Here is a 14,671-nt window from a genome sequence, read left to right on the forward strand (position 1 = left end):
AATTAGATTAACAAGAATTTAAGCTTTCTGTCAATATCAGATATGTCCATGTCCTGGGACATTTTCTTGTTACTTACAACCTCATGCTAATTGCATTAGCCTACGTTAGCGCAACCGTCCCGCGGGGGACCCACCGATCCTGTAGGGGTTTTAAACATTGGAGATAGTCCTGTGTTCAGCGGTGCCTTCAAAACAATGCTGTCACATGCAGCCATCTCGGGTTTCTAAAGCCAACCTACTTATTTATCAAATCAAATTTTATTTGTCACATGCGCCGAATACAACAGGTCTAGACCTTGCCGTGAAATGCTTATTTACAAGCACTTAACCAACAAAGCAGTTAAGAAAAAAGAGTTAAGAAAATATCTACTAAATAAAGTAAATAAAAATACTAGTAACGAGGCTATATACAGGTGGTACCGGTACAGAGTCAATGTGTGGGGGTAAAGGTTAGTCGAGGTAATATGTACATGTAGGTATGGGTAAAGTGACTATGTATAGATAATAAATAGTGAGTAGCAGCAGTGTTAAAATAAATAAATAAATTACATAGTCCAGGTAGCCATTTGATTAATTGTTCAGCAGTGTTATTGCTTGGGGGTAGAAGCTGTTAAGGAGACTTTTGGAACTAGACGTGGCACTCCGGTACTGCTTGCCGTGCGGTAGTAGAGAAAACAGTCTATGACTTGGGCGACTGAAGTCTTTGACAATTTGTTGGGTCTTCCTCGAACACCGCCTAGTGTAGAGGTCCTGGATGGCAGGAAGCTTGGCCCCAGTGATGTACTGGGCCATACGCACTACCCTCTGTAGTGCCTCACGGTCTGATGCCGAGCAGTTTCCAAACCAGGCGGTAATGCAACCGGTCAGGATGCTCTCGATTGTGCAGCTGTAGAACTTTGAGGATCTGAGGACCCATGTAAAAACAAATCAGTCTCCTGAGGGGGAATAGGTGTTGTCGTGCCCTCTTCATGACTGTCTTGGTGTGTTTGGACCATGATAGTTCGTTGATGTGGACACCAAGGAACTTGAAGCACTCGACCCGCTCCACTACAGACCTGACGATGTGAATGGGGTCGTGTTCGGCCCTCCTTTTCCTGTAGTCCACGATCAGCTCCTTTTTCTTGCTCACGTTTAGGGAGAGGTTGTTGTTCTGGCACCACACTGCCAGGTCTCTGACCTCCTCCCTATAGACTGTCTCATTGTTGTTGGTGATCAGGCCTTAGTGATAGTGTTGGAGTCGTACTTGGCCATGCAGTCGTGGGTGAACAGGGAGTACAGGAGGGGACTAAGCACGCACACCTGCGGGGCCCCCATGTTGAGGATCAGCATGGCAGATGTGGGGGAGGCCCGTCAGGAAGTGAAGGATCCAGTTGCAGAGGGACGTGTTTAATCACCGGGTCCTTAGCTTGGTGATGAGCTTTGTGGGCAGTATGGCGTTGAATGCTAAGCTGTAGCCCATGAACAGCATTCTCACATAGATGTTCCTTTTGTCCAGGTGGGAAAGGGCAGCGTGGAGTGCAATTGAGATTGCGTCATCTGTGGCTCTGTTGGGGCAATATGCAAATTGGAGTGGGTCTAGTGTTTCCGGGATGATGGTGTTGTGAGCCATGACCAGCCTTTCAAAGCACTCCATGGCTACTGACGTGAGTGCTACGGAGCAGTAGTCATTTAGGCAGGTTACCTGGCGTTCTTGGGCAGAGGGACTATGGTGGTGGTCTTGAAACATGTAGGTATTACAGACTCGGTCAGGGAGAAGCTGAAAGTGTAAGTGAAGACACTTGCCAGTTGGTCCGTGCATGCTCTCAGCACACGTCCTGGTAATCCGTCTGGCCCCGAGGCCTTGTGATTGTTACCTTGTTCGTCACCATTGATAATCATTATTGCGTTATTGTTGCCAGATTCATCGAATTATCTTTTATGGCATTGTTGAGGCCATTGACTCCTCTCGAGGCTTTTGTTTGTGTAGTGGCAGTCATTACATTCCCATTAGTTTGAAAAAGATACCAATTAACATATCACATTGACTGTAGGTCACACAGGATAATACCCCCGTGGTCAGGGCAGGTGACAGCATTCTTAAAGGACATGACAATGCAGAGCATGAGCGGCAGACATTGTTTTGACCTGTACTGGCTGAATACCTGCACACCAGGGAGACAGGGATGGTGTTTCATTCCAACACATAGACTACCTAACCTGCTGGTATAGAGAAGCTATGACCGGAAGAATGATAGTGACCGCGCAGGTAAAACTGCAGAACATGTTGTCAATAGCCACTGTGCTTTTAAAATAAACTATAATATTAAAATCAGACATGAATGCTGGTGCTATTGACAAGGGTAGCATAGAGACCTTGGACTATTATGTTGTTGAGACATAAGATGGTCATGTCTAGTTGCTGTCTGTCGCGCCAGTGCCAATGTAGCCTGGGCATTTCTAAAGTAATGGCCCATTTTTCTTTCTGTCAAGGCCCCAACTCTGACCCATTTTCTTTTTCTTTGAAACCCTCATAATCGGTTAAATAATGATAATTCTGTGCATAAAACCCCTAAAGATGGACCAGCCCATCTGGCATTTGCCAGAACTGCCCTATGGCCAGTCCGTTTCTGACTGCATGCCTTAACACATAGTATCTACCAGTCACAGTAGATTACTAATGCTGTGGATCTATTTGTTGATTGTTAAGCTATGAATGGCACTTCACTCTTCTACATGGGTGCTTGTGAGCTGTGGAATACAGTATTTGCATCATCATGTACTCAGAGGTGCCTAACTTAAAACAGAAGTATGAATTGTATGACATTGGAAACTGCTGCTCAGTGTCATTTTATAGCTTCTAGATCATTTCCTGTGATTATCCCACTTGTCTGATAACTTCCCCTAACCACATTTTTAGCTATATGGGTAACACTAATGTGAATAGAATACACATTTGTATAGAATCCTTTGTTCCTCAGCTAACATTTACAAGTTTCAAACAGGCAGATAAGAACAACAAAACACCACATGGTTTAGGAAGCTTGTTGGTTGACTGTGGTCTGCTGGTTCCCCAGTGGGATGTGTCACCCTAATAACCTTGGTACTGAATTGCCCGGCTCCTTTAGCACAAATACAGTATATGTACATGCATTGTACTTAAACAACCCTTAACCAGCATGTCCAAAGCGAGCAGATGACACATTGCAGATGACACCGGCAGCATTCTGGGAAACAGCTCTGTTGTCTCTGTCGTGGCTGCCTTACGGGTCGGTTATTGCATTTCAAGTTGTGTGCCGGTAGGCCCTTGAGCATGTGGGCTGCACTGCTTCCAGGATCAACTGAATCTCAAATGGTTTACGACATGTGTCCCGGTTATGTTTTGAGAGGCTATGGTGAGCAGCAGGTCAGGCTGGGCAGGATAATGCCTTGTCTGCCATGTTAGCCTAATGCTAAGTCCGCTCCAAGGCGAACACACACGTTGGCATGGCTATGAGAGGCACTATGTGGCCTAATGTTGAAGACTGGCCATTGACCAGGCGTTGAACCTGAAGGAAGGCGTGCTGCAAGTAGCTTATTTGCACTACATTGTTTACTGGGCAGATGATATTACCGTATAACTTGGCATCGCTCCCATTATTGTTTAACCTTCAACTCGGTAGCTGGGGCACGACTATTCAAAGTGACAAGATGACGAAAGGTTTAAGCTTTCCACCACGTAATATGATATCTTAGTTTGGTGGACTTTGGAATTTGTGACCTGATTTCTCAAGCCCTAAACAATGTTCTCTTTGGTAATGTGTTAAGAATGGGGGGGGATATGTTCTAATTGTCATTTAATAAGGGTGGTCCAAAAAGTTCATGTATAAGCTTTGTTGACATATGTTTATAAGAGGGTGGGGTCAACTACTGCCCTGGAAATAGGTGAAACCTGATGTTAACTATTGCCAGAAATATAATTTACTGACTAGAAGGATCCAAACACCCCTTTTTCAATAAAGGTCATACAGTATTGCACAATAGGTCCTCGAGAGAATGTTTCTCCTGGATATTCATTTGTTTTCAGTTAAATTATTATTTTGTTGTGACTCAAGTCGCCTTTCACTCTTTCTTTTACAGATCAGACCCAATTGACATCCAATGGTAAGAGCTGCCTGGATAGATCTTCGCTATGGAGGAACCTTGGAAAGGGACGATCAGTTCTATTTGACTGCTCAATAACGTCAGGCCAATGTGGAGAGCCCCCAGAGACAACCGGGACCCACAGCCCCTCCCATCCCTGTACTGAATCCCCAGTGCAGAATGATCCAGGTTAGAGAATTCCTAACACCCCTACTTCAGGAGTAAAACGGCTATGCATAAGAACAATCAGACTAGCAATCTGTTTTGAAAGGATTTTCTCTGGATTCAAAAGACTTCCTAGCCAGTGACTTAAAATATAAAATCCAATTTTCTTGTGACATTTAAGACTCTTCCAAGTGGTGGATAAGGTAAAATCGCCTTCCTATCGAGCTGTGGAGAGGTGGCAGTAGTTGCCCATGTGTAGCAAGAAAATAGCTGCTGATAGCGGAATAACGTAGCCTCAGATTGTCGGGGTTCGTTTCTTGACGGGGCGAGGGATCCCACCGCTACCAGCAACGAGCCCCAGTCTGCCTCACCGAGTCACTCCACTCCCGTCCAAAGGCAGACGCTCTATCAAATGGCATGGGCCAAGTTCTTCAGGAAGCCGGGGGGCAATCTCGCCAAATCCTACCAGCCGGGGAGCATGCTGTCTCTAGCCCCCACCAAAGGCCTGCTGAATGAGCCGGGGCAGAATAGCTGCTTTCTCAACAGTGCGGTGCAGGTGAGTCCTAACTTACCAATAAATAGTAAATTATTACTGCATGTTTTCTTCATATGCAGCAGAGGTAATGGCCATGAACAGAAATGCTTTGTTTTTTAATGGTTATGTATCCAGAACAATGGGATGGATGTAGAGACACTGTTAATCTCTGATTAGGGACATTAGTAATAGCTTAATGTAAATTGCAACAATGCCAAGTCCCTTTATTGCAAACCTGGTAAGCCGAGTCAATACAAAACATGTTCTCATTTCCAGTAGGCTACGTCACTCATGTTAGCGTTGCATAGTTATAAGAAAGCAGTCGACAGCATGTCCCTCCGGACAAAAATATTTACCAACACCAGGATTACTTTACAGCCTCAAAGCCCATATCTTAGTCACTGTAAATTCGTCAGTATGTCCCGGCAAGTTACTGGAAGGTTGTTTTTGGCTCGTGGGATGGCAGTTGGCGACAGGGTTGACGGGTGTAATCATCCCGCAGTGAGGTCACTCTTCCAGGCCGTGACTCAGGGGGCGAGACATGGCTGAGCTGGGTGAAGATCTGACACCCAGGGCTATGTTTCCAAGGAACAGTAGCCTTCCTTCCCCTCTTTATTTCCCCTCCCTCCCTCCTTCCTCTGTCCTCCTCATGGCCTGACTCAACCAGAGACCCCCTTTTAAATCTTAGCACCATCTACCAAGGAAGGCCATCTAGCCCCAAATCCATGGTTGAGAATGTTTGAGGACAGGTGAAGTAAAGCTGGATAAAGCTTGATTTCCACCTATAATTATTAACTGGCCCTCGAGTGTCACATTTGGAACTGAAAGAGTGTTTCTAAAACAAATCCCATTAAAAACCTGTCTTTCATCAAAGGTTATCGGGAAGGATTAGCTGGGCAAGTCTGGGTTATAATGAGAGTTTGGTTTGGAAAATGAGGAACTTAATGAACATGACAATACTTTCTCAATAATATATTTTCTTCAATCCATTGTTCAGGTGCTGTGGCAGTTGGATATCTTCAGACGCAGTCTGAGGCAGCTTCCCGAGCACGTCTGTCTCGGAGACTCTTGCATCTTCTGTGCGTTGAAGGTATGCACCCTACATCAAGTCTTACAGTTGTTGCAAGCAATCACAATATATTAAAGTTACTTTTTTAGGACTTTATTGTTGCTGACACGTAGTTGTTCCTTGAACTGCTGTTAATAATTCATTTAAAATGTTTTCATTTTCAGGTTCTTGAAGGTCAGTTAGGTTTGTTCAGAAACCTCAAATTAAATGAATGGTCTGGTTAATTCCCAACTTCTTTCCTTTTCCGCAGGGCATCTTCTCCCAGTTCCAGCACAGTCGGGAGCGCGCTTTGCCCTCGGACAACCTGCGTCATGCCCTGGCAGAGACCTTTAAGGACGAGCACCGCTTTCAGCTCGGTTTCATGGACGATGCTGCAGAGTGCTTCGTAAGTTTCCCATGGTGACCGACCAAGCTTACCGGCATAACCCAGGTATCCAGGGGGGGGGCCTCTGAGCAGAGGCGACTGGGGCCTTCCCAGGGAAAGACTGGAATGTGGGTTGGGGACATATGAGGGCAGATGTGCTGTAACAAAAATTTCAGCAAAGTCACCGTCTGAAAGAGCCCTGTCCCCTCTCCCACCAATCTCCTCGACACAACCCGTAATATATAATGGTGGCGGGTTATGGAAGCAGAAGCACCATCTTTGGGCCTTTACGGTTTCCTCACTGTGTATGCAGCATCACTCCGAGTGATTTAAAGATGTCTCTATGAGCCCTCTGAATGATTCATTATAACCATAGCTATTCAGTCCACTTGTGCTTAGTTTGGCTAACTTCCACTGTAGTAGTAATGCTTTCTTACCCTGTTCTTTTTAACACTCATTCTAGACCCAACAGAGAAAATGTCATTACAAGCTCAGACCAGGAATGTTCAGACGCTTCAACACCAACTAAGAAACATCCAGGATTTAGGAATATTACTGTACATTACATCTAGTTTTAGACTTCATCTTCACTAATGATTTTGTTCCTCTTTAGCCATAGGGCTTAGGGGACGGTACACTCCAGTACATTGTGTTCTGTCTGCCAGTATTGTGTTTGACGCTGTAGCGAAATTGCTGTAAACCTACTCAGCACAAACGTACACTCATTTTCTGTTCAGCGCAGCAGCTCTCGAGTGGGGAGGTCATTCACTCAGGAGGGCTCATTCTACAGTGGAGGATAAATGGATTTGAAAATTAAGTCTCTTTTTCTCTGTAGAACAGGAGGTGATGAGAAAACGAGAGGCCAGCCAAACCAAATAACCAATAAGCCCACTCTACGAGCTCCCCGGCAACACAGGGAACTACTCACACAGGCCGTTTGTAAAATTTACCTCAGATTCCTGTGGTTTCTGTCTCGTACTGGAGTTTGTTTTGAATAAACAAGGATTTAGAAAGAACCACAATCCAATCAAATCCAAGGTGGTGGTCAGAAGGTCAGGTGCCAGACAAAACAAAAAACGAAATGTTTGTTCTGTAACCAATGTCACCATTCTCAGTTTGGCAACAACCCTGTTTTAATGATATAGCTAGAATAGAAATGTAAAGTGAGATCGCAGGTTTATGTCCCTTTATTTTGACCTACAATTTGGTCAGGCATGTCATCTGAATCATCCCTGCATATAGCTATTCTCTCTTTATCCTAATGACCTAATAACCATGTGAATCTTAGGTTCACGTGCGTAAATTAAAGACAAAATCAAGGCCCTTTAATGCTTCAGCGGTACGACTTGGATTAATTTCTGAGCAGAATTAGCCAGTGTCAGATTAAATGGCAGTGAAATTATGAAGGTCTAAAAGCAGCCTGACTCTTTCATAAACCCAGTGGGATTCTGTAGCAACATGGGTGAGTTTCAAGTGGAGGCCGCTTGCACTCAGACTGGTTCCTTAACTACAGTACTGAGGCACCGCATAACTCCCTAGCTGTTAAATGTCACAAAACAATACAGGTTTATACAGATGTATCAGGGGGGAAAGTATTGGTTTACCAGACATTATTTTTCTCTTTACTGGTACATTAAGGAGATAAGTGTATAGCTGAGGGTGAGTTGAGGGTAATACATGCTGAGGAAAATTAATTAGCTGATGATTGCTAATATTTCAATAGAGGGGGTTGATTACCAAAGTTTCAATTTGGAAATGTGAATTTTCCTTTTGATAAGATCAAGCTAACTTTGCTAATGGTGATTCGGTGAAAACTATTACCTGTTTGTTTTGACCCATTTCTTATCGGCATGCTATATTTCCACAGGAGAATATTCTGGAACGGATCCACCTGCACATTGTGTCTGAGGAGACAGATGCCTGCACCTCCAAGTCCTGCATCACACACCAGAAGTTTGCCATGACACTCTACGAACAGGTTAAAGGAAACTCCTAGCATTTGGTAGCATACACACACAGGTCCATATCCAGTTGCAGGCACAGGGATCACACACACACACCATCCGGGGGTACAGCAGCAGCCACATGGATCACTGTCTGAGATGGGAGCTACCCAATTCGTCACGTCTCCAGAGTGGGGCTGCTACTCTGGAATACAGAGGGGGGTTTTCCTCAGATCCCTCCATGCCAGTATGATGTTCTTCTCACTAAATCCCAGAGCAGTCCTGTCGTTTACGTATCAGACAGCTTTGATGCAGGGTTTGATGGTGATGCATAGGCGGCCAACTCTGAGAGCAAGTAGATATGCAAGATCTTCTTCCAGCAGGCTTTTACACACCTGATTCAATTAATCAGCTGCTCAACAAGTTAGTGGAATCGGGTGTCGTGTGGCTTTGGGGCCGCTGGTGTCAGAACGCGTTGTGGTCGAGTGCATTGTAGCGGAATAGTTTGCTCTGCTACAGTTACATTAGGGTTGGAACAAAATGCCTGTATACCCCAGTAGCTCTCCAGCAGGAGGGTTGCTTTGATGTTTCGGTAGAGGCCCTATAGTGTAAAAGCCAGCAGTGCTGTGGCCCAGTGTTGAGAAAGGAGGCAATAGATGAAGTCTGGAGACTGGACACAAAACACAAAACACAACCCAACCCGCCTGCCACTTTTCCTCTCAACTGACAAACACTCCGCTCTCTCCCATTACAGTTCACACAAACACCCTAAAGTAGTAATTTCCCCATAACTGCCCCCAAACTACTACACCTCGTGAAATGACACGCTGACTTGATAATTAGTGCTTGGCAGTGGCTAAGCGGCACCTAGCTAACGGCCATGTGTCTGTGTTGTGTTCCTGTTCCCCTCTCCCCTGCAGTCTGTCTGCCGTAGCTGTGGGGCATCCTCCGACCCCCTGCCCTTCACTGAGCTAGTGCATTATGTCTCCACCACTGCCCTCTGGTAAGCCATGCTTACTGACGTCACACAAAACACACATTTCTCCATGTTCCTCTTAGGGTTACTGAGTGACTTTTGTAGCTTTGTCGCTCTCTGTAAACTCTCTCCATATCTTTCTCTCACACTCTTTCTGGTTCTCCCAGTCAACAGGTGTATCAGAGGCGGGACGAGTCATTTGGAGAGCTGCTGCAAGCGGCCAGCACCATCGGGGATTCCCGCAACTGTCCGGTAAGTGTCTGTCTCATCAAGCATTAATAAAATCATACATTGATGTCAATAGGAGTTTTGTGCAAAAACTAGCGCACGCATATCTCAAGTCAGGATGCAGCTCCATTCTCATAACACTAAACAACTAGTAGGGGGGCGAAGTCGGAAAGTCACTAGCAAGACAACAGCAGACCCCCCCCCCCCCCCCCCCCCCCCCCCCCCACCACTGTGAAGTCATATTTAGGGTTCTTGTTACTTAGTTGTCTGGTTACTTTGCTTAGTTAGTGCTATCGTCCCAGCTCTATTAGCTAACTATCGCAATATTTTTTTCCCATGGCAAAAATGAAAACACAAAGCCGATCAAACTCTTTGGTCATTTAAAAACCTCCTCTATGTAAAATATTGTATGTAAAATATTTTGTGCTATCGCTTGGAAAATAAGTAAATGTGACTCTGGATGACAACATAATGATGTTTGTTTCCAACATTAGGGCTGTTTTCCTAAAGATGTGAAATCCACTTTCTGTTTTGTTTCCTTGCCACAATTCAAACGAGTATCGCAATACCGGTATCGTCCCGGCCCTGTTAGCTAAACTGGTTAGTTATCTCTGCACCCCTAGTTATCCGTCTCCTCCCTCTCTCGCTGTCACCAGAGTAACTGTGGCCAGAGGATCAAGATCCGCCGAGTCCTCATGAACTCCCCGGAGATCGTCACCATCGGCTTCGTGTGGGACTCAGACCAGTCAGACCTCACGGAGGACGTCATTCGCTCACTGGGGCCACACCTCAACCTCTCTGGGGTAAGGACGGCAAGCCAGCAGGGACAAAAAGCACAACAAATGGATTATATTACTGCAAAGATCAGTTCAATATTGTAGCACAGTCTTTCCCAAACTTGGTACGGAGACCCCAAGGGGTGCACGTTTTGTTTTTTTCCCCAGCGCTACACAGCTGATTCAAATAACCATATCATCATTAAGTTTATATTATTTGAATCAGCTGTGTAGTGCTAGGGGAGAAGAAAAAAAAAAACATGCACCCCTTGAGTTCCCCAGGTCCGAGTTTGGGAAATACTGATGTAGCGTTTTGTCAAAGGCAGTCTGCGCTTGTGTTTCGTTTTAATGAAAGTGGTGGTTTGTAGAGAAAGTAAAAAAGGTTCAAACACAGTGGAGAACTGTACTTTTCCAATCACTTTGTCATAAAAAAACATAGGGCAATATAAAGTTGGATCTTTGATCAGGGACAAGCCAAAGACCTGTGAAAAAAAAGTTAGTGATGGCCAAGAACTTCCACATAAGATTAAAACATGTTTAATTCTCCACTGTCAGCCCGTAATAAAACAGATTAGTCAAGTAGTGTGATTAAAATTGCCAAGGCAGTGATTGCACCCAAACCAAATGGCTGCCTCGCCTCCCCAAAATGTGAACCCTGGAAATAGGAAAAACAACAATAATACACTATTTGGAATTGGTCGAGCTCCTAAAATATGGTTCAAATCACTGCATTCTGGTTTTACTCTATTTGCTTTCTGTCTTTTTTTGTTTGTTTGTTTGTTTGTTGGAGCCTCCACAGCTGGTGTTCCTTGCCCTGGTTGTGTTAGGGTCAGTTTATTTTGGTGCCATGGAGCATATGGGGGAAATAAAGTGGGCTTTATCCCTGCGTAAGTCGGAGCGTTGCGTAAGCAGTGCGTGGTGCAATGCCCAGTTGGCCCACGCCGCTGATCAAAAAGCCCCTGCTGCATGGCCAGATCGTGTCAACACCCCCTCAGTGCCACGATGGAAGAGTACAGTGTTTGTGTGCGATCGTTTGTGAGAGAGAGAGAGAGCGAGTCAGAGAAAGGTTACATGTGAATGTGTGTATATTATGTTTAAGAGAATGGTGCGTGTCTGGAAGGTGTGGTGTGTGTGTGTGTGTGTGAGTTCATGTTGGAGTACAGAGTGTCCTTGGTATGGGCGTACAGGAGGTTTCATTTATAGCACTCAACTCTGGCTGACACTGTCCCTGTTCCTTCAAGAAGTAAATGATTGAGCTTCACTGAAACCTGCTACAAATCTAGAACAAACTGTCATAGGCCAGGCCCAACATATTACACAACACCATCTCCCTTGAATACTACAAGCACAGATTCCTCTTTTCCCCTCTCCTTGTTTTGAGCGCATGCATTCCAGAACTGGATTAGTCTAGCTAGTCTAGCAGAACCCCCCCACCAAGTACCACAAAGGGCTTGATTCATACTCGTACTATTCATGTGACTGTGCTGGGTGTTGGAGAAAATCTCCCCCCTGCCTAGGAATCCATTGTCCCCCATGGCCAAAGAGAACCAGCCATTCAGGAAAAACAAGAGGCTATTTCACAACCTCCTCATCCAGCAGTCTATTCAAATTGGTGGGAGGATGACATTATACTGACGATTGCCTGAGCTGCTAGAGATGTGGCAATTTACCATGCAGGCGATGCCAGCAATAGTCCAAGTCGAAGGGCAATTTTACTGTCCAGATGCTACTGTGTGGATGACAAACATGAATGTTTTGATAAAATTCTGTATATCTGACTGAGAAGGTTCTACTTTGTGATAAGACTGTTAGTCCATTGAGCTAAAGTTCAGGGAGCCAACCTAAGTCTTTAGGTCTTAGGCAAGATTACTCATGGACAGGGTGGGAGTGTTTTGGGCAAAATTTGACCAAATAAGGTCATTTTAAATTTGTGTGCGTGTGTCCCCGCAGCTCTTCTACCGGGTGACAGATGAGCACGCCAAAAAGGGAGAGCTTCTATTGGTTGGGATGATCTGTTACTCCAGTCGCCACTACTGTGCCTTCGCCTTCCACACCAAGTCCGCCAAATGGGTGTTCTTCGACGACGCCACGGTCAAAGAGGTGAGGGTGAGGGAGGGGAGGGGAGAAAGACATACAGTCCTCCTAGTAAGGGAGTAAAAACACTACACCTCAACCGACACTCATAGCATCTCACTCTTTTGCTGTGCTGACATATGCTGCTCGGACCATACACGTATACATGCATGGACAGGCGCACGCCGCACACACACGAGCCTCTGTCTCGTTTGCTGTAGTGATGCACTCTCTATGACACTATGACAAGAAAAAGGAATTCAAGTAACTAAAGTAACATTTTTGTTGGTAACTTTCTTTAAAGGGCTTCAACCAGTTGATTTGAAATAAAATTTGAAATAAAATCAGAAATACAATCTGACATGAGAGGATTTTCCAGGAAGCCGATGTATAATATCATGGGATAAAAATCTGCTATTATCTGGAGCTAAAGCCTCCCTAGACAACGACTCAAAGTGCAGAAATGTACTTGTCTGAGCTGATGAAAAAGGAGACTGTTTTACAAGAGAATTAGAGCAGGGAGCTCCCCGAGCCATCTCTTGTCTCCACCATCTTCTTATAAGGGCCACATCGATCTTTCTTCGCCAACCCTGGGTTGATGAGCCTTCAGTGGGGTTGAACCAGTCTGCAATAATCACCACCACCAACACCCACACATGTTTGCAAGGGTGGACACACACACACACACACACACACACACACACACACACACACACACACACACACACACACACACACACACACACACACAGCAGCACTAGTATTAGGTTTTCCCAGTGGAAGCACCTTCAGTCTTTCCCTAGTTAATTACATCATCAGTCATCCACAGTTGAGTTACACTGTTTAGTGGACTTCCTCATTTCAGGATATCAAATTGAAATGACTGATGGTAAGAATTGGTATGTTGTGTGTGCATGCATACGTGAGAATGATCATGTACAACACTGGGTGTGTCTGTCCAGTCCGTTTGATTGGACTGCGGTGCAGAGGCTGGCTGGCTCGGAGTCAATCCAGCAGCAGCTTGTGCTGTGTATGCACTTCAGCCCGACTGGGACAGAGTGCTACAGCATAGCACCCGAGCCAACCAAATAACACATCATATACCTGCTGTGTTGCTACTCATTCTCTTACGGCCTCACACCAAGTAATGAGCAGAAATACCCTACAGTTTATGTATGGCTTTTAAAACTATATTTATATTTGACATTTATGGTTGCGGTTTGTTGACTGTCGTTCTTGTCATAATTGCTTGTATCATTTATTGCAGCAGCAGTGGTTCAGCGGTTCCACTAAGCCTATGTTGTTTTTGTCCCAGGCGGGGATCAGTGGCCAACATGAAAAATGTCAACTTTGAGCACCCTCTCCACATCTTTTAATTAGACCCCCCCCCCCCCCCCATTTTACTGTCACATTCCTTTCTTGCTCTTTCTCCTCCCTGTCTCTCTCTCTCACACCTTCTGCTCCTTCTCCTTCCTTTGGTTATTTAAGGTGCACACTAGCATCTGTTAGCCTCCAGTCTGCCTCTGTGGCGTTTTGTGGCACTTAACTCTGCTCAGCTAATGTGATTGTGAAACTGCTTCAACGCATAATATTCACTTAAGATCCAAGACAAAGGGACAATGTGCTTTCGCAGTGCACAACAATGTCTCCTTGGACAAAGAGTTTCGTGTGGAATTCTAAAATGAAATTTCCTCCCTGAACCGTTTTTTTTTTGGTGACAGGCCTGGTCTATGGTCACCATATGTTTTTGAGGGTAGTGGGTCAAAGAATGTCCCTGAATTCAAGCAAGCATTTTCAACATTTTTCCTCCCAGGGTTTTTGTTTGTGCACTATCAATTTAAATGAGGCATAAGATAGTATGTACTCTGAGGATAATATTTCTTAGAGCCCAAGCCCTTTAAATATATGAACCAATTCAATTACAAGGCAGCATTTTCTGAAAGGTGTACTCCAAGGTACCTAACATTTACATAGTTAGGTTTTGGCAACTGATGCTCATCAAATAAATAGTCTCTTCAAAAGTAGTAATGTGTATTGACTGGCACTAAATGACACATTTGGCTTCTGACAAGACCTCTCTGTCTAATGAGATGAGGAAACTGGTCGGTGCCAGGAAGACACGAGTAACATTTTATTTTCTTGTCACATTGGGAAAATGCCAGTTCGCCTTCTTTGCCTGTCAAGCAGGAACACACACGCACACTTCATGTGCGTCTCCTACTGACCTCCCAGTCTCCTCTCCCCTATCCTAGATTGGGACCCGGTGGAAAGATGTGGTCACCAAATGCACCAAAGGCCACTTCCAGCCCCTCCTCCTATTCTACTCCAACCCAGATGGCAGCGCCATCTCCGTAGACGACACCTCGCGCCAGAACACTGACCACTCCTGCTACAAGTCCCCCGTCAACGGAGACGTCCAAGGTATACATCGGACAAAGGGACAT

The 14,671-nt window shown here is 45.1% G+C and overlaps 1 protein-coding gene across 2 annotated transcripts in view; it reads left to right on the top strand.

Annotated features, from left to right (window-relative positions):
• Positions 1-14,671, top strand: part of LOC106608611 (ubiquitin carboxyl-terminal hydrolase 53) — a 60,976-nt gene that overhangs the window by 20,922 nt on the left and 25,383 nt on the right. For both annotated transcript variants that reach the window (XM_014206643.3, XM_014206644.3), the window contains exons 2-10: positions 4,096-4,819; positions 5,796-5,888; positions 6,118-6,252; positions 8,099-8,209; positions 9,095-9,177; positions 9,318-9,402; positions 10,035-10,181; positions 12,105-12,254; positions 14,480-14,648. In XM_014206643.3, the coding sequence (XP_014062118.2) occupies positions 4,676-4,819; positions 5,796-5,888; positions 6,118-6,252; positions 8,099-8,209; positions 9,095-9,177; positions 9,318-9,402; positions 10,035-10,181; positions 12,105-12,254; positions 14,480-14,648 (1,117 nt within the window). In that variant the 5' untranslated portion in view covers positions 4,096-4,675. The remainder of the gene's footprint in view (positions 1-4,095; positions 4,820-5,795; positions 5,889-6,117; positions 6,253-8,098; positions 8,210-9,094; positions 9,178-9,317; positions 9,403-10,034; positions 10,182-12,104; positions 12,255-14,479; positions 14,649-14,671) is intronic.

The sequence above is a fragment of the Salmo salar genome, chromosome 07 (assembly GCF_965601325.2).
Source record: "Salmo salar chromosome 07, fSalSal1, whole genome shotgun sequence".
In the NCBI taxonomy this organism is placed as follows: Eukaryota; Metazoa; Chordata; class Actinopteri; order Salmoniformes; family Salmonidae; genus Salmo; species Salmo salar.